The sequence below is a fragment of the Salvelinus namaycush genome, chromosome 14 (assembly GCF_016432855.1).
Source record: "Salvelinus namaycush isolate Seneca chromosome 14, SaNama_1.0, whole genome shotgun sequence".
Taxonomy (NCBI): Eukaryota; Metazoa; Chordata; class Actinopteri; order Salmoniformes; family Salmonidae; genus Salvelinus; species Salvelinus namaycush.
Genome location: NC_052320.1, coordinates 38,481,803 through 38,508,705, shown reverse-complemented (window position 1 = coordinate 38,508,705; position 26,903 = coordinate 38,481,803). Strand labels below are relative to the sequence as shown.

Sequence of the window (26,903 nt, the reverse complement as noted above, 5' to 3'; positions counted from 1 at the left end):
GAGAGAGAGCTGGATACAGGAGGTGGGGGAGGCTGGGAGGGGATATTCAGACTTAGTACTCAATGTACCATGCTAATCAGATCGCCATTGGCCAGGCTATTTTTTCTCTTAAAACTGTCTTCTTCTCCTCCTCTCCAAGTGAGGCACCCACCTTCACTCACTAACCTTTTTTTATTTTTATATATACTGTAAGTACCAGACCATCCAGTCACACTATCAAGATAATTGTCACATTTCCCTCTGAGTTACGCCAACTGATCACCGACTGATCTGTCAAAGCAAATGTTAGAGGAAGCAGCAACCTCCATTCCGCTGACTCAATTAGCCTTGCTTCACCGTGCGAAGCACTTTCACCTTCTGGCTTTCTTCAGCCCATTCGCTCTCTTTAAGCGTCATCGTAATTCAAATATCAAAGACTGGGTCACTCAGTCCGGAATGGACTCCTCTCAGAATGTAACCTCCTTCTGACGATAGGATCAAGAGAGCTGGCTATTCTACATTATTCACAGTATGAATATTCATGTCTGTCTGAGTACCAGCACCCCTGACATCCTAGAGACTTCTGCCCGAGCACCTCTCGTCAGCCCCGTGCACGTTTTTCGCTTAACATTTAGACTGAGCAATAAGGAGAGCTGAAAAGGCCCATATATTCAACTGCCATGGGGAGACTAACACTAAATATCCAAATGTGTATTTAGTGAGGTGATTTACTGCGTCTCAGACTGGGAGAGCTTATGCTGGAAGAGAAACACGAGGAATTTGGAAGGAAAACATTCAAGGTGAATTCTTTACGAGATTAAATCAAACAAAGAGGTTGAGAAATGAGCCAAGATGTGTTATTGAATAACACAGGGAGCGAATGAAGACGCTGACATTGCTCTTGGCCATTGCTCCGGCAGAGGGAAGAGTCAAAGACAGAGGTCTCCTCTCCTCCTTTTCCTCCCCCGTTCCCCTATCTTTTAAGAGGCTGTTTATTCTCTTTCATGATCCCTCTGTTTCCCTCTGACGTGGTGGACGCTGCCACTTCCTGGCTGGCTGGCTGGCTGTGTGTGTATGTGTCTCCTCTCACACACAGACAGGCTATGTGGCTGCCATTAACAAGACTACAGGAGTCTACATTCCTCTACAGAGAGAGGGAGAGGGGGGGGGGGGAGCAAGAAGAGTAAAAGCCTAAACATAACTCTTTAGTAAATATACCATGGTACATGCATCACGACGTGTGTTAATACATTCACTGTTTTCTATTTTCACAGCCTGGACTTATTTGGCCAAGAAAATGAGTTCCGCACTATATCACATCCATAACGCATTCCATATGGCGAACACTGCAGTTTCCTCGTGACTGGGGAATTGGATGGGCCTGCGATCCTTAAATATGCTCAACCCTTGGTTTCTCCCCTCCCGCACACTCTGTGGTGGACTGGCTCCACAAAACAAGATGGAGCCGTGTACTTGGCTCGAAGTTCGACCTCTCATTGTTCCAGAATATAAGACAAACGCAACCAAACAAAACCACAAACAATGTGTGTGTACAATGGCAGTGGCACGGCACACGCACCACATAGCTCCTTTGTGTGTGGTATGTGTAGGATGAGCGGTATGTGTTGTGTGTATGCATGAGCGTGTTTTTAAGTGTGTGAGAGAGGGAAAGAGGGAAAGAGAGGGAGACAGAAGGGGGGATTGGGAGAGAAAGAGAGAGAGAGATAGAGGGAGAGAGAGCGAGACAGAGAGGGAGGGAGGGAGACAGAGAGGGAGGGAGACAGAGAGGGAGGGAGACAGAGAGGGAGGGAGGGAGGGAGGGAGGGAGGGAGGGAGGGAGGGAGGGAGGGAGGGAGGGAGGGAGGGAGGGAGGGAGGGAGGGCTGGAGAGGGAGAGAGAGAGAGAGGGGGGGGATAGAGAGAGAGAGCGAGAGAGAGAGAGAGAGAGAGTGAGAGAGGGGGGGTAGAGAGAGAGAGAGAGAGATAGAGGGAGAGAGAGCGAGAGAGAGAGAGAGAGAGGGAGGGAGGGAGAGCTGGAGAGGGAGAGAGAGAGGGGGGGAGAGAGAGAGGGGGAGAGAGAGAGGGGGGATAGAGAGAGAGCGAGCGAGGGAGGGAGGGAGGGAGGGAGGGAGGGAGGGAGGGAGGGAGGGAGGGATGAAGGGAGAGCTGGAGAGGGAGAGAGAGAGAGAGAGAGAGAGAGAGAGAGAGAGAGAGAGAGAGGGGGAGAGAGAGAGAGAGAGAGAGAGAGAGAGAGGGGGGGATAGAGAGAGAGAGAGCGAGAGAGAGAGGGGGGGTAGAGAGAGAGACAGAGAGAGAGAGAGAGAGGGAGGGAGGGAGGGAGGGAGGGAGAGAGGGAGGGAGGGAGGGAGAGCGGGAGAGGGAGAGAGAGAGAGAGAGAGAGAGAGAGAGAGAGGGAGGGGGAGAGAGAGAGAGAGAGAGAGAGAGAGAGAGAGAGAGAGAGAGAGAGGGGGGGGGGATAGAGAGAGAGAGAGAGAGAGAGAGAGGGGGGGTAGAGAGAGAGAGACAGAGAGAGAGAGAGAGAGAGAGAGATGGAGGGAGGGAGGGAGGGAGGGAGGGAGGGAGGGAGGGAGGGAGGGAGAGCTGGGAGAGGGAGAGAGAGCGAGACAGAGAGAGAGAGATGAAGGGAGAGCGAGAGATGAAGTGGAAGATCGGTGCGGTGTTGGCACGGCCAGAGGAGGCAGAAGCCAGAAGGCTTCATTAGAGCTGAGGGAAAAGGCCACGGATGCTAGGGCTCTGGGAAGTCTATCAGACCCAAACACAACCCCAGCCTTTAATCTCGCTGGAGTCACACCCACACCCACCCACACACACAAACACACACAACTCACCTCCAAAACATCACAATCCTTTATGCTTTTCCCCCCCTTTTTTTCCGCTCTATTCCTCCCCTTCTTTTGTCTCTTTCTTTCTTCGGCTTGCTGTATTTGTTGTTGCTGCGTGTGTCAGTGGAGAGCTGTAGTCATTCATCACTGGTAAATGTACGCTGAGGAGAAAGCAGACACCTCGGGGGGGTTTCCCTCATCCCGTTCTGAAAACGCTGTACGGAACGAACTCCTGAGACAAGGAGAAACTGGCGCAAAGGTGCTCTGGCAGGTACTGTAAGCACAGAGATGCACAGATGTACACACACCCACACACACACTCACAATCATTTACTAGTATGACTCATCTTAGCTACGAAGTGGGTGCAATTGCACAAAGAAACACAAGAGGACATTGATGTGCAACCAAACTCCTGCACTGTAAGAAACAACCGTGTTGGATTTGTATCACGTTTCAACTTCCACCCGAAACATTCCAACAACTGTCCGGTAGGTGTGACTCTGTAAGGCCTGAATTACAGGGCAATGAACGCACAACAGGGGAGCAAATACATGTTAGCAACATTTTCCCATTGTTCCAAATCAATAAGGGACATAGAAAATGAACCGCTTGTACAAGGTCATTCAACCTAATTGTAGGGCGACAAAGCACTCTTTCGGTGGCGCAGCAGTCAATGTCATATCTACACTTTTAGAAAAAAAATCAGGTGCCGCCTAGAATTGAAAAGGGTTCTTCGGCTGTCCCCATAGGAGAACCATTTAATGAACCCTTTTTGGTTCCAGGCAGAACCCTCTTGGGTTCCATCTATCTCTCTCTCCCTCTCCAGCTATCTCTCTCTCTCTTTCTCTCCCAATCCCCCATTCTGTCTCTCATGTGGAACCCTTTCCACAGAGGATTCTGCATGGAACCGAAAAGGGTTCTCCTTTAAGAACCCTTTTTCTAAGAGCGTACTGACGTTTATCCAGACTAACACACGTTTACAGTATTGCGCTTTTCATGTAGCCCTACCTTTGGCCAAATAATAGCCTAACCAACAATCAGGCATCATTATGGACGAAACGTTAACATCCTGTTGCTGCAGGATTATTTTGCTGTTAGAACATATGTCAAATTAAGATCCCACATCTGTAGGATGCAAGAGAAACGAATAGGACATAATGTAGACCACGGCGGGAAGAGGAGAAGTAGACTGAGCGAATGAGACTGTCGATAGAGAAGACCAGATAATGAAAGAGGAAATGGAGAAAGAGGGAAAGAAAAAAAAAAGGAGAAAAAAAAAAAGGAGGAGAGCGAAAGGGGGAACAAAGGGATAGCGACAACGCTAGAGAATCTCTATGAACTCTGGGGTTCCACCTGAATTCACAACCAACACCGGGTGTTAAACATTCATATGGAGTATCAAGTACATTTTTGCCGTAGTTGAAATGCTTACATGGAAGCCTATAGTCTATTTTCACAGCGGCTCAATTAATCCTCCTAAACAAGCAGCACTTCGAAAGCCCCTTCCAGGTATCCCATACCCGTCATCATCTCACCCATATACAGTAAATATGCTATTCTTCCTGTCCCAAACCATACACATAGGTTGTTGGTACATACACTGAGTGTACAAAACATTAGGAACACCTTCCTAATACTGAGTTGCACCCCCTTTTGCCTCAGAACAGACTCTACAAGGTGTTGAACGCATTCCAGGGATACTGGCCCATGTTGACTCCAATAATTCTCACAGTTGTGTCAAGTTGGCTTGATGTCCTTTGGGTGGTGGACCATTCTTGATACACACGGGAAACTGATGAACTGATGAAAAACCCAGCAGCGTTGCAGTTCTTGACACACTCAAACCGGTGCGCCTGGCACCTACTACCATACCCCGTTCAAAGGCACTTCAATCTTTTGTCTTGCCCATTCACCCTCTGAAGGGCACACATACACAATCCATGTCTCAAGGGTTAAAAATCCTTCTTTAACCTGTCTCCTCGCCTTCATCTACACTGGTGACCTCAATAAGGGATCATAGCATCAATAAGGAATCATAGCATCAATAAAGGATCACCTGGATTCACCTGGTCAGTCTGTCATGGAAAGAACAGGTGTTCCTCATGTGTTTTTTTTACACTCAGTGTATAGTACTATAAGTCTGTTCTCTGGTTAAGTTTATTGTTTCATAGGAGTGGTTGTTGGCTTTCCGCTGACGCTGGTTGGTTGCGATCGGGGGGCCAAGTTGAGTCTTTATTTACCCGAGTGGGAAGAATCAATACTTTTCTCCCACATGAGAAGTGTGCGGATCAATAGTGGGTTTCAAAAACGCCTCGTTGAGAAATCGATGGCTCTTACATGCCATTGACGGCTGTTTGGCTGGGGAAGAAAGCAAACGACAAAGAACGCATGTTTATTGGAGGTATTACTGCCTCCCGCTCCTTTCTCCTTCTTGTAAGAAGGCGATCATGTTTCCATTGCCTTGTCTCTTTGTTGGTCTTTCTTCTTGCTGCTTGTTAAAGTTGTGTACCGTTCAGCTCCACCTGATCTATGGAGTATACTGCAGTGGGAATTTCTTAACCACATTAACTCTAGTGAACATTCTACGCGACATCTTTTTGAGTACGGACCCATTACACCTTTCGTTTGGGGAACTCTGAGTACAGCCTCCAACAGGCCCAGTAGCCAGTCGAGATAAAGGCCTAGGGCCTTTGTACGATAGAACTACAGACCACAGTCTACAGGCCCAGATATTTGAGCACTGAAGGCTGTAGGTCTTTGTACAGTACAGTAGGACTGATGGCAATAGGCCTTGATAACCACACGCTAGAGGCTAAGGATCTTGATACAGTAGCAGCAGTCTCTGCACTGGGCTTCAGTCTCTCTGAGCTCTCTTACACTTCCCTGGCAATGAGTGCAACTAGTCTGGTCAAAGTACCGCGTGTCAACTAGCACCTCACTCATCCAATCAACACTTCCCACGACCCCACTGACAGGGCTCAGGGTCTGGGGAAGAGTCCTGGTTAGCAGCAGCGGCCTTGTCACCACACCTGTCCCATGCAGCAGTGGCCTGATCAAAGTGACATAGCCTGGTCTGACGGAGGGGTAGGGAGGGCTGCTGTCAGCCCTGTCTGTCCTGCTGACGGCCGCTCGGCCAGGGGAGGGAAGAGGAGGGATGGCGGCACTAGAGCTTCCCTCGCATGTCACTCAGCTGGGCGGCGGATGACAGAACAGGCCATTAAGGCTTGGATTGGCTTCACAGGCCATTAGGCAAGGTAGGCATCACACAGTCAGCCTCACAGCCATGCCACACAGGGCACTGAGTAATGGTGAGGTAGGGAGAGAGGGAGGGAGAGAGAGGGAGAGGAAGTGAAAGGGGGAGGGGGAGAGGGAGGGAGAGAGATAAATGTATACGTAAGCTTCAGAAAGCCACACATGGCAGAGCTCTGCAGACCCACTCTTCTCTCCTCCACCACACAAAATCTGAAAGCTGTGTCTGTCCATTTGTCTGTCTCCATGGTATTTATTCTCTCCCTCTCTCCCTCTCTCCCTCCCTCTCTCTCCCTCTCTCTCTCTCCAAATTCTAAAACACACAAACAGGCATGCACACACTCACATACATACAGACACACACTTGCTGACATACAGGCTTCATCAACAGCAAAGGGACTTTTTATGATAAGACATCTACAACTGACAATAGCAGTAACTCAGGCATAGTAGTAGAAAGCCTTAACAAACAAAAAAAAGGATAGTATTTTATCTAGCAATGTACTCAAAACCTTCACTCTTCACTGGTCAAATAAAAGAGAGAACAATAAAATGCCCTTACACGACATATACAAATGGCTATTTCAGCCACACCCGTTGCTGACAGATGTATAAATTCGAGCACACCAACATTGGCAGTAGAATGGCTTTCAACGTGGCACTGTCATAAGATGCCACCTTTCCAACAAGTCAGTTTGTCAAATGTATGCCCTGCTAGAACACAAACCCACCGCCGAGTGCTGAAGTGTGTTTCACGTAAAAAGTGTCTGTCCTCGGCTGCAACACTCACTACCGAGTTCCAAACTGCCTCTGGAAGCAATGTCAGCACAAGAACTGTTCGTCAGAAGCTTCATGAAATGGGTTTCCATGGCCGAGCAGCCGCACACAAGCCTACGATCACCATGCGCAACGCCAAGCGTCGGCTGGAGTGGTGTAAAGCTCACCGCCATTGGACTCTGGAGCAGTGGAAACAGTCTCTGGAGAGATTAATCACGCTTCACCATCTGGCAGTCCGACGGATGAATCTGGGTTTGGTGGATGCTAGGAGAGCGCTACCAGCCCCAATGCATAGTGCCAACTGTAAAGTTTGGTGGAGGAGGAATAATGGTCTGGGGCTGTTTTCATGGTTCGGGCTAGGCCCCTTAGTTCCAGTGAAGGGAAATCTTAACGCTACAGCATACAATGACGTTCTAGACGATTCTGTGCTTCCAACTTTGTGGCAACAGTTTGGAGAAGGACCTTCCTGTTTTAGCATGACATGACATGAATGGACCTCGTGCATAAAACGAGGTCCATTCAAAAACAGTTTGTCGAGATCGATGTGGGAGAACTTGCCTGGGCTGCACAGAGCCCTGACCTCAACCCGACCTAATACCTTTGCGATGAATTGGAACGCTGACGGCGAGCCAGGCCTAATCGCCCAACATCAGTACCCGACCTCACTAATGCTCTTGTGGCTGAATGGAAGCCAGTCCCTGCAGCAATGTTCCAACATCTAGTGGGAAGCATTCCCAGAAGAGTGGAGGCTGTTATAGCAGCAACTCCATATCAATGCCCATGATTTTGGAATGAGATGTTCGACAAGCAGGTGTCCGCATACTTTTGGTCGTGTGGTGTAACTGGATCGTCTACCCATGGAACCGGTCAAAAGCACAAAACGTACAAAGCAAAAACATCAAAGATAACGACATCAAAACCCCACAAAAATCTATCTGGCTCCTTGTTAAAATCTATCCTTGGTACAGTGGATCTCTCTGTATGGCCATAACTGCCCTCCAGTCATTATTAAAGAGAGAGATGGGACCCGAGTGGAGGCATCAGCACGCATCACTTCTCCCCTGCTCCTAAAAGTTTACTCCAAGTCCTCCACCAGCTCCTAGAGGGCCTATTTACAGCACAGGCGGTGGATTGTATTGGCTGCACGCTAACCCTTCCAAACACTCCTTTGATTCCCTCCCCTCCATTCCTCCCCCTCTCCTCTCTTCTCGGGTTTTTACTGACCCCTGGACACATGAGAGCTGTCTCGCTGCAGTGGGGGCCCGGGGCGCTGACGAGAACAGCCCGACCCTGCCAGGGAGAGATGGGACACATCTTGAAATACTCCTCCCATCCTTTCTAATAAAGGGAGAGAAACTCCTCTCCTCCTCCTTTCATTCCAGTCTTTTTTTGGGATACCTTCAAGTTCCTCTGCGGGCTATCCCTTCGGACGGGATGGAAACAGGGCGAAAAACAAAGAAAGAAAATAAATATGAAAAAAATGCTTCTTCTGCACAATTTAAACCCAAATGCAAAAGTTGCGAGGGTTCTGTAAACAGGCAGAAAAGCTGAAAAGGCTAGATATCTCAGATAAAAAGAGAGAGAGAGAGAGAGAGAGAGAGAGAGAGAGAGAGAGAGAGAGAGAGAGAGAGAGAGAGAGAGAGAGAGAGAGAGAGAGAGAGAGAGAGAGAGAGAGAGAGAGAGAGAGAGAGAGAGAGAGAGAGAGAGAGAGAGAGAGAGAGAGAGACAGAGACAGAGAGAGAGAGAGAGAGAGAGAGAGAGAGAGAGAGAGAGACGTAAAAACCAATAGGTTTTGTTCATTGGGAGTGATGTTTTGTGATGAACTACAGCACACAGCATAGGCCCGGGTTCCAGAGGTTCTTTGCCTGAGACAAACTGAGCATTCTGTTGTGACAGAACCTTCACATTTCAAAGTCCGTAGTGCATTGCGCTACACAGCGCATTTACACAAGCGTTCATTTATTCATGTTGTTTTCTTTTCCGGGCAGCTTGTACATTCTCGACCCCCAATCCCCTCTGTGTTTCTGTTTATTTTCCATACTTAAAAAAAAAAAAAGAGCAGTTCTGCTCAAATGTAATTTGTTTGGACGTTAGTCACTTGTGTTGTTCCCCGCCGCCGTAACTTGAATACTAAATGACCGGAGCTCTGTTGAATAACGATCAAGCACCTCAGAGGCAGCAGACTGGTGGGTGAGAGCATATTTCTCCCAAGTTCACAGGACAGACATAAAAGATACGTGGTTTAGGCCATGGGAACACATCGTTGCGGGGGTGGTTTCTATCTGATCACATCTCCCCAGTTCAAAACGACACACTTTAGATCTGTGGTTTGTAGATGCCCCCAAAACCATGGACTTATATTAAACATCGAGGGATGAAGTCTTGCCCTGGAATTTAGCTAGCTGAGGATAGGGACTTTTTCTTACTTAATGTCACTCAAGGCTTTCCATTATACCAGGATCCAGACCAGGATTTTTACTTACAAGTCTGTGACAAATGACATTGTAAAAGGAGCTGTGCAAATATCATTAAAGTCAACTGAACTGAGTTGCTGAATAAAGGGGACAATATACAGTTATTTCAGTCGAAGCCCAGCAGACTAAAGAAAGACTTAGAGAGACGGAGCTCTCCGGTGTCTCTGGCGACAGAGCTCTCAGTCCAAGGGGAAAAGCTCTTAGCCCAATCAGTGTGGATAGAATACCTGAGCACATTTTGCAGTTGTAATCGTATCACAGACACACGGCATAATCACATTCCATGCCTGACAACCAGTCATAATGAGGATGGGGGGAGTAGGCACGGACCAGTAGTGAGAAACTCCTCTTTGTTTCTCCTGTAGGGCTTTCTATCATACTCGCTCTCACTCACAAGAACATTCAGTGGCTATTGCTTCTTAAATGGTTTTGACCACCCACGGACTTGCTATGCAAACAGATTGCTTTTGAATTACACTGATTAGCATTGATATTTTGATCCATATATACACTCCCGTTCAACAGTTTGGGGTCACTTAGGAATGCCCCTGTTTTTGAAAGAAAATCACATTTGTTGTCCATTAAAATAACATCAAATTGATCAGAAATACAGTGTAGACATTGTTAATGTTGTAAATGACAATTGGAAATGGCAGATTGGCAGATTTTGGAATGGCAGATTTTATATGGAATGTCTACATAGGTGTACAGAGGCCCATTATCAGCAACCATCACTCCTGTGTTCCAATGGCACGTTGTGTTATCAAAAAAAAAAAAAGGCTTTTAAAAGGCTTATTGATCATTAGAAAACCGTTTTGCAATTTGTGATTTTACGACCGACGAACCAACACCATGTGTACGAACCATTTATTGTTAGGACTTGAAAAAGGGTTTAAGTTCTGTGTACTTCCTGTCTGACTTTGGGAGTGAACCAATCATAAAGGTCACTTACGCTGACGAGCATCTGTGGGAAGGGACCTCTGGAGTTTTCAGGCACGTTGATTGGCGGAATGACCCAGTCTCTCTTCTGTCTCCGCAGTCCCTTGGAGCCCATCTCCCGTTGCCTGGGAAACATGATGACAGTGGGTGGGGCCTGGAACTCTGGTGGTGCTTTGACCCCCTCTTCCTCCTTCCTCTCCCCTCCTTTCCCCTGTTCCACTCTGATCTGAAAGACACGACACAAAGGACAAAGACACAGTTGAGCGGGTTGCTATGGGATAAAATTGTGACGTGCGTACATGTGAGTGTGCACGTGTGTGTGCAAGAGGAGGTCCTGAGGAGCCGCAGCTAGCTCAGACCTTGTTCTTTACACCTGGTTGTTAAAAACTCCCATAAAGAGTGGACACGTCTCTCCTGGGATTTACACCCCTATTCCTATTGCATGGCCAGGGATACTGTGAGAACTGTCTACCTGCAGGCTTGTGTTTTAATCCGGAATAAGATGGCTACCAGGAACCGCCATCCCCTTATGTGTGAATGTTCACTCATTAAAGTCTTGCTGCTAATGATGTCTTGATTGTAATCAGTGAGGTGGGTTTCGGTGCGGTGCAATCAAATGAGATGGATTACCAACAAAGTTTGAGATGCATTGGCAGAGCAACCAACTGTCGAGAAACACAATTACAAAGTCAATCCGGTGATTCATTTATTCAGCATTTGAATCAACGGGGGAAAAAATGCTGGGTGCAGTCAAAGATTAAGTTAGATAAGCCGCTCGTTATTTTCTCGTTTCAACGGCAAATCAAATATACGACAAGCCCGTAACAAACGGACATAATGTGTCATGGCGACATTCATGTATGTGTATCTGGGAGCCTGCTGTATGACTAAAAGCAGAGCTGTAGATTCTCAGGGTCGTGTCCTGTATGGTCCGGGCTCCACATGAATAATACAAAGTTCAAATCAGTCCAGCATCTCCAGGCTCTGCTAGTAGGAACACACTGTATCCTGCATGTCCAGGGGCTATGGGAACTCTAGGTATTGACCGGGAGATATCGTGTTAGATTTGACATGCAGTATCTCCGGGCTTCAGTGTAACCTCCGGGTTATAATACACACGTCCAGAGTTCAGCAAGTTCAGTCAGAATCGTCCTCCAACCACATCCCTCAGCCCTCTAGCTCCTCCCCTCTCAATCTCGCTTTCTATAACCCTCCCCCCCCCCCCCCCCCCCCCCCCCCCCCCATCCATCTCTCTCTCCCCTTATAGTTTTCTCCCTCTCTCCTCCCTTTCGGCTGATCCTGACAGCTTGTCTTGGCAATAGCAATTCATCAGAAGCTGCGGAGTGCTATGCTAATAGGTGGATGGAGCGTGAGACGGGTAAGCGCGCCAGAGGGCTAGGATGATGTCGTGCCAACGCTCTATCCCAGGTGTCCCTTAGATTTCCACCAGGTCTCCCCAAATTATCTGCTTTCACTATGCCTATTGGTCCATGGCGGGGAGCGAATGAGAGACATCTCCAGCTAAACGGGTGAGAGCAGTGGCACAAGGTAAGATAAGCGTATTGTGTGTGTGTGTGTGTGCGTGCGTGTGTGTGTGTGAGAACAAACTCCGCTCCTCGTATCAGAGAGACAGGTCCAATCACCATATATTTACATATAAAAAGCCTTGTGTTTTAATACCTGTTCCAATATTTCATTTTACCTTCCCTCCCCTCTCTTACTTCCCTCTCTCTTCCCCCTCTCTCGAATGTGTGGCCTTGCGGTTTCCTATTGGTAGTTAAAATGCAAGGGGAAACCCAGGAACTATACAGGAACAGGGCACAACAGCAGAAGAATAAAAAAAGGTTCTCTTGGCACACTGAAATTGAGAGCTCTGGCGCACCGCAAGCTGTTTCTTCTAATTACTGCCCCGTGGAACTTTCCACACAGTCTATAAACCCCCCCCCCCCCCCCTCCCTTTATGTACACCCCGCTGTCTGGTTGCCTCCGAAGCTGGGCTGTACCTGCCAGTGGAAACAATGCTTTCAGATGAGAGGTTGGCAAGGTTGGCATGTTGAGTGGGTGGGAAGGAAGGGAGGAGAAGAGGGGCAATGCCCATGGGTGAATGTGTCGTTTTCAGTTTCTTCAATCCAGCTCCACATTTCAAACATCAGATCTGGCACAGAACACGGGAGGGTGGGGGGCATGGGATAGACAAGCGGGAAAAAGTAGGAAGAGGGGAAAAGAGAGGGAGAAGGGAAGGAGCGGGTTAAGGGCTGACATGATGGAGGGAGCGAGGGTAGAGACATGTTTGGGCTCTGTCATTTGCTTGTCAAATATAATTTGGCACATTTCGAGTTTAGAGCGTTTTGATGTTTCAAATATTGTCCAAACTTTTTGGAGTTGTAAATGTGACAGTCAATCTTGAATTCCCTGCTTCCCTCGGTGACTGATTTCAGCACAAATTATTTTCATGTCCTGTACACAGGGGAATGAATGAGTGTAGTGGGTGCACTTCATCTCTCTGCCAATAGGGGAGCTGCAGCTCCTCATACAGAGAGCTCTGTCTTTGCTTTTCTAAATCCTCCCGATCCAGAAATAATCTAATCCAACCATTCTTCCCCTCTCCTGTGCCAGGCACAGTCTACCCTTCCAAACACACATGTGACATGTTCCATCATGTGTCATCATGTGCCATGTTGCCTGAACCAGATCCCCATGGTGTATGTTCAGGGGGACACCTCTCTCTCCCCCCGGTACACAGTGCCAAGTCAAACACGCGTGTGTTCTCCAGCTACGGTACATGGATCCAAACTAGATTAGTCAGATGGAGAGAGGCGACAGATGTACGCTGGGTTCTGGACAAATGTCTTCTATTTCTCATCGGGAGGAGGGCTCAGTGGGCCTGATTGCAGGGGCTGGCTACCCCAGTTCAGAGTGCCACGGTGGGGGGACTAGGGAGGGGAGGGAGGAGGGGTTCCGGGGGTATTAGGGGTTGGATGGGGGAGGGAGACAGGGGGTCGAGATAGTGTGTGTGTGGGGGGGGGGGGGGTTATATTGAGAAGCAGATGTGACCTCTGTCTAAATAAGTCATGCCCTAAATCCTTTCATCTGCAGATGCTAACAGGTACATGTGGACCGTTGGTGAGTAAGGCGCACAGGGAGAGAAGTGAGAGACAGAGAGCGCGAGAGAGATAGAAAGAGAGCAAGAGCCAGAGAGGGAGAGATGAGCTGTGCCCATTGTTGCCTAAGGGACTCTGGCCAAGCTGTTCTCCAGCTGTGGTAGTGTACTGGAATTCTGGCCGCAGCCTGCTGACACACATTGATAACTCAGAAATAACACAGACGAATATGTGAACGAACACACATGCACACACACACAGGCAGAGAACACCAAGACAGTGGACTACTAGATAGGATTGTGTTAGATTGTCAAATATCGAACAAGGGGCAAACTCAGGAATTCACCATCATTCCTATAGCATGGAGGCTAACATCATCACACAACAGCCTGCTAAAAGGACTGCCATTGTCTGGTTGCAATGGTCTAAGCATTAAATAACTGAATGTAGAATTATATATATATATATATTTAGGGGTTTGATCAGCTTTAATATTGCAGATAGAGTGTAGCTTCCATCAATGTAATTGTCTGCATCATTTCCAATCCCCCATATTTGGGTGGTAAATATACAGTTAAAGTCGGAAGTTTACATACACTTAGGTTGAAGTCATTAAAACTCATTTTTCAACCACTCCACAAATGTCTTGTTAACAAACTATAGTTTTGGCAAGTTGGTTAGGACATCTACTTTGTGCATGACACAAGTAATTTTTCCAACAATTGTTTACAGACAGATTATTTCACTTATAATTCACTGTATCACAATTCCAGTGGGTCAGAAGTTTACATACACTAAGTTAACTGTGCCTTTAAACAATTTGGAAAATTCCAGAAAATTATGTCATGGCTTTAGAAGCTTCTGATAGGCTAATTGACATCATTTGAGTCAATTGAAGGTGTACCTGTGGATGTAATTCAAGGCCTACCTTCAAACTCACTGCCTATTTGCTTGACATCATGGGAAAATCCAAAGAAATCAGCCAAGACCTCAGAAAAATTTTTGTAAACCTCCACAAGTCTGGTTCATCCTTGGGAGCAATTTCCAAACACCTGAAGGTACCACGTTCATCTGTACAAACAATAGTACGCAAGTATAAACACCATGGGACCACGCAGCCGTCATACTGCTCAGGAAGGAGACGCGTTCTGTCTCCTAGAGATGAACGTGCTTTGGTGCGAATAGTGCGAATCAATCCCAGAACAAACAGCAAAGGACCTTGTAAAGATGCTGGAGGAAACAGGTACAAAAGTATCTATATCCACAGTAAAACGAGTCCTATATATCGACATAACCTGAAAGGCCGCTCAGCAAGGAAGTAGCCACTGCTCTAAAACCGCCATTAAAAAGCCAGACTACGGTTTGCAACTGCACATGGGGACAAAGATCGTACTTTTTGGAGAAATGTCCTCTGGTCTGATGAAACAAAAATAGAACTGTTTGGCCATAATGACCAATGTTAGGTTTGGAGGAAAAAGGGGGAGGCTTGCAAGCCGAAGAACACCATCCCAAACGTGAAGCACGGGGGTGGCAGCATCATGCTGTTTGGGTGCTTTGCTACAGGAGGGACTGGTGCACTTCACAAAATAGATCATGAGGCAGGAAAATTATGTGAATAAATTGAAGCAACATCTCAAGACATCAGTCAGGAAGTTAAAGCTTGGTCGCAAATGGGTCTTCCAAATGGAAAATGACCCCAAGCATACTTCCAAATTTGTGGCAAAATGGCTTAAGGACAACAAAGTCAAGGTATTGGAGTGGCTATCACAAAGCTCTGACCTCAATCCTATAGAAAATTTGTAGGCAGAACTGAAAAAGTGTGTGCGAGCAAGGAGGCCTACAAACCTGACTCAGTTACACCAGCTCTGTCAGGAGGAATGGGCCAAAATTCACCCAACTTACTGTGGGAAGCTTGTGGAAGGCTACCCGAAACGTTTGACTCAAGTTAAACAATTTAAAGGCAACGCTACCAAATACTAATTGAGTGTATGTAAACTTCTGACCCACTGGGAATGTGATGAAAGAAATAAAAGCTGAAACAAATCCTTCTCTCTACTATTATTCTGACATTTCACATTCTTAAAATAAAGTGGTATAAACTGAACTAAGACAGGGAATTTTTACTAGGATTAAATGTCAGGAATTGTGAAAACTGAGTTTAAATGTATTTGGCTAAGGTGTATGTAAACTTCCGACTTCAACTGTATATATTTTTATTATTTTCCCCTAGCCTTACCACCCTTTCCGTAATTGGAGTAAACGAAAGGACAACAACACTTAGAATGTTAAATGAACAGTGTACAACTACCATCCCAGACAACAAGACCACGGAGACCACAGTGTTCAACTCACTGTTGATTAAGTGTTAACACGGAAATGCCAGCTCTCCTCTGCAGCAATTGGAACACACTCCCTCCATCCGCTGTTGGAACAGAAGAATGGCAGAGGAGGAGAGGAAGGGGGCCGAGCCAGACGTAGACTCAGAGTGTCAGAATAGCAGCTTAATAGAGTCAACAGACTTTCCACATACGTTCTTCCTTTCTCTAGCCCACACGCACACAGAGACGAGACACACGGAGACGGGACACACAGAGACGAGACACACAGAGACGAGACACACAGAGACGAGACACACAGAGACGAGACACACAGACACGAGACACACAGACACACAAAGAGACACACGCATGCATGCACGCACATACACACACGCAGGAACTGACGCATGGGCCCACGTACTATCCACAACCAGAAGTGCACACTAAAACACACACTTAATATTCACACGATCCTACATAATCCCTTTAACACAGAAACAAACACACATTCTCTCCCACACATACACACACACACACACTGTGTGAACAGGAGTCAGTGAGTGTGAAATGGAAGCGGCGCCCAGCTCCGGTGCCACCAGAACCCAGCCAGCTGGCTCCTATCCCGGCCTTCCCCTACCCTCCCGAGCCTCCCCTCGCACCCCGGCCCGTACGCTTTGATATCAGTCAGCCCCTGGCAAAACACACATCTGGAAGTTATTACTCCACAGAGCAGAGAGCCACAAAAAGCCATTTCACATTGTGTTCAGTGTCCTTGTTGTTTGCCATGTCTAGTATATCAATTTGTATCACTACAGCTGTAGTAGAATGGTCTGACCCAACTCTATTCTCCTCCCTCTTCCGTACCAGACTTCACTAGTATGAATGTGTAATAGACAAACAAAGGAGTAGTTGCTTAGGGTCTAAGACCTGCCCTTTAGTTCGTCTGGCTATCTCTGCCGCAAAGTCCGTGAACCCAGCGGGATGTGGGTGTGAAGCTGCCTGAGTTCCATGAGCACTCGCACACACACTTGGCTTCGCACACACACTCCCTTGGAACCAACACACTCTCCTCACGTAGTATGGCAGCCATGGTGTGACCCCATCTTGGCTGCCCACAGTAAGAGGTTCTCGTGGTGGATCGGTTTGATGGCAGAGAACTGAGTGGCACATGGTCTGTTCTGGCCAGGGAGATTTTTTGGCTGATCCTGTGATCCCTATCTAAGCAATGTCAGAGTGCCCTGGCCGCCCCTACCACTCTCGCCTCCAGTAGGACATTTAGTACCAGGTGGCAGGGAGACATGAGAATCACTGCACTGATTAAATGCTGATTAGATGCTGGAATGGACCATTGGGGTTCAGGGAGAGAGATGGAACGGGCCAATGACGAGTCTTAGACTCAAAGTCTTAGCTCAAAGCTACAGTAGAGTCACTCTAACTTTGTTAATATATGCTGTTTCCTACCATCCAAACTTTCCACTCCTCGAATAGCCTTCACTTCTAACCTAAAGGGTTGAGATAAAGGCCATGCCAAGCCCAGCTGAACCCAGTGCCCTGGTGAAAGTCCAGGCTGACTATGTGTGACAGTCTGTATAGGCAGCAGAGTGAAATCAGTTGTGGGTATTTTTATCCCCCTTCCTGGGCTGTAGGATACCTTCAGTAAATAAATCAAAGGACTACTAATATAGTACTAATCAGTCTCCTGCCCGGGTTGCCAGGTTTTGAGACACCATTACATTACAGGACTACTCAGTTCATTCCTGGGTTGCCAGGTTTGAGACACCATTATAGGACTACTCAGTCTCCCGCCTGGGTTGCCAGGTTTGAGACACCATTATAGGACTACTCAGTCTCCTGCCTGGGTTGCCAGGTTTGAGACACCATTATAGGACTACTCAGTTCATTCCTGGGTTGTCAGGTTTGCTACACCATTACAGGACTACTCAGTGTATTCCTGGATTCAGATACTATTTGATAAAATGGCATCGGAAGAAATGGCAGCAGTTTTACAGGCGCCCAACCAATTGTGCTATTATGTGTTTTTTCCCCCGTGCTATTTGTAACTTATTATCTACATCATGTTTCTGCAACCGTATCTTACGGCAAAAAAATATCTTCTGGATATCAGGACAGCGATCACTCACCTCGGATTAGACAAAGATTTTTTCTTCAACAAGCATGACGCACAGGACATACTCCAAACACCTGACAAGGCCAACATCCCAGTTATTGGCAAGAGGAAGAAACGCAGGTACAGAGGACACAGAGCGGGATGCCTCGTTAGGACCCGCAGAAGGCGAGTGGGAAAGCTGCCGTTACCGTCAATATTACTCGCCAACGTGCAATCATTGGACAATAAATTAGACGAGGTACGATCACGAATATCCTACCAACGGGACATCAAAAACTGTAATATCCTATGTTTCACGGAATCGTGGCTGAATGACGACATGGATATTCAGCTAGCGGGATATACGCTGCACCGGCAAGATAGAACAGCACACTCCGGTAAAACGAGGGGGGGGCGGTCTGTGCATATTTGTAAACAACAACTGGTGCACGAAATCTGAGGAAGTCTCTAGATTTTGCTCGCCTGAAGTAGAGTATATTGTGATAAATTGCAGGCCACACTACTTGCCTAGAGAGTTTTCAGCTATACTTTTTGTGGCTGTTAATTTACCACCACAGACAGACGCTGGCACTAAGACTGCACTCAGTCAGCTGTATAAGGAAATAAGCAAACCACTCACCCAGAGGAGGCGTTCCTGGTGGCCGGAGACTTTAATGCAGGGAAACGGAAATCAGTTCCACCAAATTTCTATCAACATGTTAAATGTGCAACCAGAGGGAAAAAGCTCTAGATCACCTGTACTCCACACACAGAGACGCATACAAAGCTCTCCCTCGCCCTCCATTTGGTAAATCCGACCACAACTCTATCCTCCTGATTCCTGCTTACAGGCAAAAATTAAAGCAGGAAGCACCAGTGACTCGGTCTATAAAAAAGTGGTCAGATGAAGCAGATGCTAAACTACAGGACTGTTTTGCTATCACAGACTGGAACATGTTCCGGGATTCTTCCGATGGCATTGAGGAGTACACCACATCAATCACTGGCTTCATCAATAAGTGCATCGAGGACATCGTCCCCACAGTGACTGTATGTACATATCCCAACCAGAAGTCATGGATTACAGGCAACATTCGTACTGAGCTAAAGAGCAGAGCTGCCACTTTCAAGGTGCGGGATTCTAACCCGGAAGCTTACAAGAAATCCTGCTATGCCCTGCGACGAACCATCAACCAGGCAAAGCGTCAATACAGGGCTAAGATTGAATCATACTACACCGGTTCCGACGCTCGTCTTATGTGGCAGGGCTTGCAAACTATTACAGACTACAAAGGGAAGCACAGCCGCGAGCTGCCCAGTGACACGAGCCTACCAGACGAGCTAAATCACTTCTATGCTCGCTTCGAGGCAAGCAACACTGAGGCATGCATGAGAGTATCAGCTGTTCTGGACGACTGTGTGATCACGCTGACGTGAGTAAGACCTTTAAACAGGTCAACATACACAAGGCTGCGGGGCCAGACGGATTACCAGGACGTGTTCTCCGGGCATGTGCTGACCAACTGGCTGGTGTCTTCACTGACATTTTCAACATGTCCCTGATTGAGTCTTTAATACCAACATGTTTCAAGCAGACCACCATAGTCCCTATGCCCAAGAACACAAACGCAACCTGCCTAAATGACTACAGACCCGTAGCACTCACGTCCGTAGCCAGTGCTTTGAAAGGCTGGTAATAACTCACATCAACACCATTATCCCAGAAACCCTAGACCCACTCCAATTTGCATTCCGCCCCAACATATCCACAGATTATGCAATCTCTATTGCACTCCACACTGCCCTTTCCCACCTGGACAAAAGGAACACTTATGTGAGAATGCTATTCATTGACTACAGCTCAGCGTTCAACACCATAGTGCCCTCAAAACTCCTCACTAAGCTAAGGATCCTGGGACTAAACACTTCCCTCTGCAACTGGATCCTGAACTTCCTGACAGGCCGCCCCCAGGTGGTAAGGGTAGGTAGCAACACATCTGCAATGCTGATCCTCAACACTGGGCCCCCCAGGGGCGCGTGCTCAGTCCCCTCCTGTACTCCCTGTTCACCCACGACTGCATGGCCAGGCACGACTCCAACACCATCATTAAGTTTGCAGACGACACAACAGTGGTAGGCCTGATCACCGACAACAACGAGACAGCCTATAGGGAGGAGGTCAGAGACCTGGCCGGGTGGTGCCAGAATAACAACCTCTCCCTCAACGTAACCAAGACTAAGGAGATGATTGTGGACTACAGGAAAAAGAGGACCGAGTACGCCCCCATTCTCATCGACGGTGCTGCAGTGGAGCAGGTTGAGAGCTTCAAGTTCCTTGGTGTTCACATCCCCAACAAACTAGAATGGTCCAAACACACCAAGACAGTCGTGAAGAGGGCACGACAAAGCCTATTCCCCCTCAGGAAACTAAAAAGATTTGGCATGGGTCCTGAGATCCTCAAAAGGTTCTACAGCTGCAACATCGAGAGCATCCTGACTGGTTGTATCACTGCCTGGTACGGCAATTGCTCGGCCTCCGCCCGCAAGGCACTACAGAGGGTAGTGCGTCCTGCCATCCAGGGCTTCTACACCAGGCGGTGTCAGAGGAAGGCCCTAAAAATGTTCAAAGACCCCAACCACCCCAGTCATAGACTGTTCTCTCTACTACCGCATGGCAAGCGGTACCGGAGTGCCAAGTCTAGGACAAAAAGGCTTCTCAACAGTTTTTACCCCCAAGCTATAAGACTCCTGAACAGGTAATCAAATGGCTACCCAGACTATCTGCATTGTGTTCCAACCCCCAACCCCTCTTTTACGCTGCTGCTACTCTCTGTTTATCATATATGCACAGTCACTTTAACTATACATTCATGTACATATGTATATACTACCTCAATTGGCCCGACCAACCAGTGCTCCCGCACATTGGCTAACCGGGCTATCTGCATTGTGTCCCGCCACCCACCACCCGCCAACCCCTCTTTATGCTACTGCTACTCTCTGTTCATCATATATACATAGTCACTTTAACCATATCTACATGTACATACTACCTCAATCAGCCTGACTAACCGGTGTCTGTATTTAGCCTCGCTACTTTTATAGCCTCGCTACTGTATATAGCCTCACTACAGTTTTTCACTGTCTTTTTACTGTTGTTTTTATTTCTTTACTTACCTATTGTTCACCTAATATATTTTTTGCACTATTGGTTAGAGCCTGTAAGTAAGCATTTCACTGTTGTTTTCGACACACGTGACAAATAAACTTTGATTTGATTTGATTATTATAGGACAACTCAGTTCATTCCTGGGTTACCAGGTATGAGCTACTATTATAGGACTACTCAGTGTATTCCTGGATTCAGATACTATTATAGGACTACTCAGTTCATTCCTGGGTTGCCAGGTTTGAGCTACTATTATAGGACTACTCAGTGTATTCCTGGATTCAGATACTATTATAGGACTACTCAGTTCATTCCTGAGTTGCCAGGTTTGAGACACCATTATAGGACTACCGTAATTTCCGGACTATAAGCCGCTACTTTTTCCCACGCTTTGAACCTTGCGGCTTATACAATGACGCGGCTAATTTATGGATTTTTCCCGCTTTCACAAGATTCATGCCGCCAAAAAACTGAGCACCGTCACATAATGTGACGTAAATCGAGCGCGCTCAAACTTCCCATCATTCTGATTACGGTAGTCATTTTGTCACCCTCATCATGGCAAAGACACGGAGAAATGCATATGATGCAGCTTTCAATTTGAAGGCGATCGATCTGGCTGTTGGAAAAGGAAATAGAGCTGCTGCACGGGAGCTTGGCCTTAATGAGTCGATGATAAGACGTTGGAAACAGCAGCGTGAGAAACTGACTCAGTGCAAAAAGACAACAAAAGCTTTCAGAGGAAAGAAAAGCAGATGGCCCGAACTAGAAAATGAGGCTTGGATGACAAGTGGGGAGAAATCCTTCACTAAAACGGGCCGCATGCGAAGAGCAACTTATGGTCAAGTCTGCCAGTGGGTCCTGACAGCGTGGAGCATTGTCAAAAAATCCACTATCATCAACGGGTTTCGAAAGGCTGGACTGCTGCGTATTGAAGAGGGAAGCATGAGCCCAGCGGGGAATTTGCCTCCGGATGAAAGTGACGAGAGCGACAATGAAAACGATCCAACATCGGATGAAGCAATTCTAGGCTATTCAACTCCGACACCGAAGGAGATGACTTCAGTGGTTTCAGTGCACAGGAGGAAGATAGTGACCAATGACTTTCTTGGTAGGCTACTGTTTACTGCTATTTTTTTTAAATTTTTGTTACAAGCCGTGTTTTGTTAAAGCCTATTTATTTTTGTTACAAGCCGTGTTTCGTTTAAAGGCCTATTTATTTTTGTTACAAGCCGTGTTTCGTTTAAAGGCTGTGTAAAGTTCATTTGTTTCAATGTACCGGTAGGCACCTGCGGCTTATAGACATGTGCGGCTTATTTATGTACAAAATACATATATTTTTTTTAATTCAGTGGGTGCAGCTTATATTCAGGTGCGCTTAATAGTCCAGAAATTACGGTACTCAGTTCATTCCTGGGTTGCCAGGTTTGAGACACCATTATAGGACTACTCAGTCTCCCGCCTGGGTTGCCAGGTTTGAGACAATATTATAGGACTACTCAGTCTCCTGCCTGGGTTGCCAGGTTTGAGACACCATTACAGGACTACTCAGTGTATTCCTGGATTCAGATACTATTATCGGACTACTCAGTTCATTCCTGGGTTGCCAGGTTTGAGCTACTATTATAGGACTACTCAGTGTATTCCTGGATTCAGATACTATTGTAGGACTACTCAGTTCATTCCTGAGTTGTCAGGTTTGAGACACCATTATAGGACTACTGTCTCCCGCATGGGTTGCCAGGTTTGAGACACCATTATAGGACTACTCAGTTCATTCCTGGGTTGCCAGGTTTGAGACACCATAATAGGACTACTCAGTCTCCTGCCTGGGTTGCCAGGTTTGAGCTACTATTATAGGACTAGTCAGTGTCTTCCTGGGTTGCCATGTTTGTGCAAGTGAGGCTAACACAGAGAAACATATACATTGGGCACGCGCATACCAACACATAGCACACATTAAGAAACACCCTCAGAGACAATGAAACATGCTTTCACACACTGGACAGACACTGGACAGACAGCAAACAAACACACAGACACAGATCCACTGACACAGAACACACATTCTTTCAATATGTTTTATTTACAATGACAGCCTACCAAGAGGCAAAGAGCCTCCTGTGGGGACGGGGCTGGGATAAGATAATTTTTTTATAACTGGACAAAACACACATCACGACAAGAGAGACACCACAACACTACATAAAGAGAGACCTAAGACAACAACACAACATGGCAGCAATACAACATGGTAGCAGCACAAAGCATGGTACAAACATTGCCAGGCACAGAAAAGAGCACGAAGGGCAAAAAGGTAGAGACAAACAATAAATCACGCAACGCGTCAGTAAAGAGTGTCCATGATTGTCCAGCTAGAGTGTTTTGTTTGTAAGCTCCTTCCAGTCGCTAGCCGCAGCGACCTGAAAAGAGGAGCGACCCAGGGATGTGTACGCTTTGGGGACCTTGAACAGAATGCGAATGACAGAATGGGTGCTGTACGTGTAGGAAAGAGGGTTGCAGCTAGGAGGGAGGCCTAAGAGCGTTTTATAAATAAGCATCAACCCATGGGTCTTGTGTCGAGTATACGGAGATGGCCAGTTTACAGAGGAGTATAGACTGCAGTAATATGTCCTATAAGGAGCATTGGTGGCAAATCCGATGGCCCAATGGTAAAGAACATCTAGCCGCTGGAGAGCACCCTTACCCGCCGATCTATAAATTACGTCTCCGTAATCTAGCATGGGTATGATGGTCATCTGAATCAGGGTTAGTTTGGCAGCAGGGGTGAAAGAGGAGCGATTATGATAGAGGAAACCAAGTCTCGATTTAACGTACGCCTGCAGCTTGGATATGGGCTGAGAGAAGGACGGTGTAACGTCTAGCCATCCTCCCAAGTACACGAAGAAGCTTTGTCGTAGTGCGTTTAACACAAAATCCCGGGAGGGGCCAGCTGAGTATAAAACTAGGGGGTATACGTCTTAACAATGTATCACACAAGTCCCTTGACCCAGGAACACAGTCATCCCTGACACCCAAGATATTCTTTCCAGAAGAGATTCAATCCCACAATGCCTTGCACCACTCCTACCTGTGTCCCCCGACCTCTTTTACAGACTAATTGAGACCAAGTGTGAGTGCTGTCCGACATTAAGGCTGTAAGCGATCACTCCGTCTCTGCTGGAATTGATCTGGGGTGGCTTGGATGCCTTCTATTGGCACCGCCCCCATAAAAGTAGCGTGCGTTGTCGTTGCTGAACGTGGTTAACATTAGCAGCACTGCTGCCCTCCTCTAGGCTGGCACTGACGATCACGTGAGGTGAGGCGACGCGCTCTAGTCAGAGCTCTGTAGTCTACCTGGTCTTTAACACTGTCAGGGAAAACCAGCCTGGGGGCAACCGGGGACAGGGAGGGACAGACAGACGGGCGGATGGATGTTTTCCAATAACAACTTACGGGTGAGTACAGTCCTCCTCCCCTTTGAGAGTGTGATGATCGTACCACTCAGTTGTTAGTTGCTATCCAGACCCCAGCAGAAGATAAGGGAGTAAGGGAGATCACACTGAGCTGATCGCTGACTGAAACTTGACTGAAATACGTTTCAAAGGTGTGTGAGAGTGGGTGCGTACGTGTGACGTGAGTATGCACCTACGTGCATGTGTGTGTGTGTGCACATCTACTGTATGAACAGAATGATATTCTTACCTGATTGCCTGGCGGTGAGGGTGTGGCTTGCCCCATCGGGGCCAGTTTGACCGTTGTCTCCCACACGTGTGTGTGTGGACCGCTGGCAGTGACCGTGAACTGGACCGGTCCGCTCAGGCCTGCCACCTCTCTCTGGGTGTAGATGGACCCATCGGTCCCAACGCTGAACCTGGCGTCACCGCTCTGAAAGACCACCCCCTCGTTCTCCATACAGTCATCAAACCTCACTAGAGAGAGAGAGAGAGAGAGAGAGAGAGAGAGAGAGAGAGAGAGAGAGAGAGAGAGAGAGAGAGAGAGAGAGAGAGAGAGAGAGAGAGAGAGAGAGAGAGAGAGAGAGAGAGAGAGAGAGAGAGAGAGAGAGAGAGAGAGAGAGAGAGAGAGAGAGAGAGAGAGAGAGAGAGAGATGTAATTCATGCATAGTTATGACTGGATAATACTACCAATACATGTTAATACTACCAATACATGGTTCACATTATCATACGTGAATGACCATTCATGCATGGTGGTGGATACCGTTCTTATTCCATTGAAAGGTTATGAATACAGCAGTGTGGTATTTTGCTCTTGAGCTGTTTGATGTTGTCTCTTCACGCCTGCATATATCATCTGCCTGCCGGTCTCTCTGTGGACTTTTACCCAGAAATGATGTTTGGAGAAATATCCCTGATAATGTCACAACCTTTCCAAAGGAACAGGGTGGAAATAAAGGAGAGAATCAGATGGGCTTTGTGTTGCCGTCTCTGTCGGAGAGAGGAGAATAAGCTAGTATACTGTAAAGCGCATTCACACTTATAGAATATATAGCATCTGGTCAAAACCCAAAAGCTCTAACACAAGGATATAAGTACATTCAGAGTTGAAGACTTTGGACTCTTGGCCACAGATACAAATAAACACTCAAATCTGAGAACGGAGAATAGGTAATTATAGCATACTATACAGCAGAGACTTAAAGAATCAGAACAGGGACATACTGTACATATAAAGACCAAGATACAAAAATGACAATTTAATGCACAGGCCTATAATGTTTTGGGCAAAGCCACGTATACAAGGCGAATAAGCACTCTCACGCACCCATTCTATTCATTACAAATACAACAGTCAGAGAATGTGATGTGAAATGACCCGTATCACCAAGTCCTGTTCAGATTCATGTTAACCCTTTAAGTGGCACACCAATAAAAACAATATCACCTGCAAAATGTGTATTTAGCCTCAATATAGGCCATACAAGTGATGTTTTAGAGGTCAATGCAATTTTACAACCTTCTAATTTGAAATTGTATACACAATTAGCACAAAACAAACAAAGCATTGTGTGCAAACAAAGCACTGTGTGATAAATTAGGTTTGGTTTTGCTCACATTCACTTCCTGGTTTTCAACCATCTTTGAATGGGTGTTTAAACAAAGATGTGAGTCCGATAATGAAAACCACATGATCATTTTACTAAATGGCATTGGTTAATGATAAATTATGCCAAACAAAATTAATATGTTTAATTTAAAGTTGGTTGTCAAAATGAAGTCCACCGCCCAGTTCAGCTGTCTGTGAAAGGAGTAATGAGAGAGAGAGAGAGAGAAAAACGAGAGACAAAAAGAGTGAGAGAGAGAGAGAGAGAGAGAGAGAGAGAGAGAGAGAGAGAGAGAGAGAGAGAGAGAAAGAAAAAGAAAGAGAGAGAGAGAGAAAAAAAGAGAGAAAGAGAGAAAGAAAAAGAAAGAGAGAGAGAGAGAGAGAGAGAAAGAGAGAAAGAAAAAGAGAGAGAAAGAGAGAGAGAAACTACTGCAACTAATATGCAGACTACTGAGCTAGACGGGCACGCACACACGCGCACGCGCACACACACACACACACACACAGGGTTGCAGATTGCATTGTACTTATTTTTTGTGCAGTCTTATTCCATTCCTATTAATTTGTTTACAACTATTCTTAATTTTATTGGCACCGGTATAATAATAATTATTATATATAGTGGTGTGTGTGTGTGTATGTGTGTGTGTGTGTGTGTGTGTGTGTGTGTATGTGTGTGTGTATGTATGTGTGTGTGTATGTGTATGTGTGTATATGTATGTATATGTATATATATATATATATATATATATATATATATATATATATATATATAGTCTTTTTTTTTTTTTTTTTCCAATGTACTTTACTCAAACCAGTGAATATCACTTATTATAAATGAGATCATTAACTATCAGCTCTTGGAATATCCAGGGCCTTTACT

General features: G+C 46.6%; 1 protein-coding gene across 1 annotated transcript in view; it reads right to left on the bottom strand.

Annotated features, from left to right (window-relative positions):
* The window catches only part of LOC120058744 (cadherin-4-like), a 93,942-nt gene extending 69,071 nt beyond the window's left edge, over positions 1-24,871 (bottom strand). Inside the window, exons 1-2 of the mRNA XM_039007485.1 lie at positions 24,662-24,871; positions 10,275-10,487 (exon numbers count right to left, since the gene is read on the bottom strand). Of these exons, the coding sequence (XP_038863413.1) occupies positions 10,275-10,487; positions 24,662-24,871 (423 nt within the window). The remainder of the gene's footprint in view (positions 1-10,274; positions 10,488-24,661) is intronic.
* Positions 24,872-26,903: the final 2,032 nt, after the last annotated feature.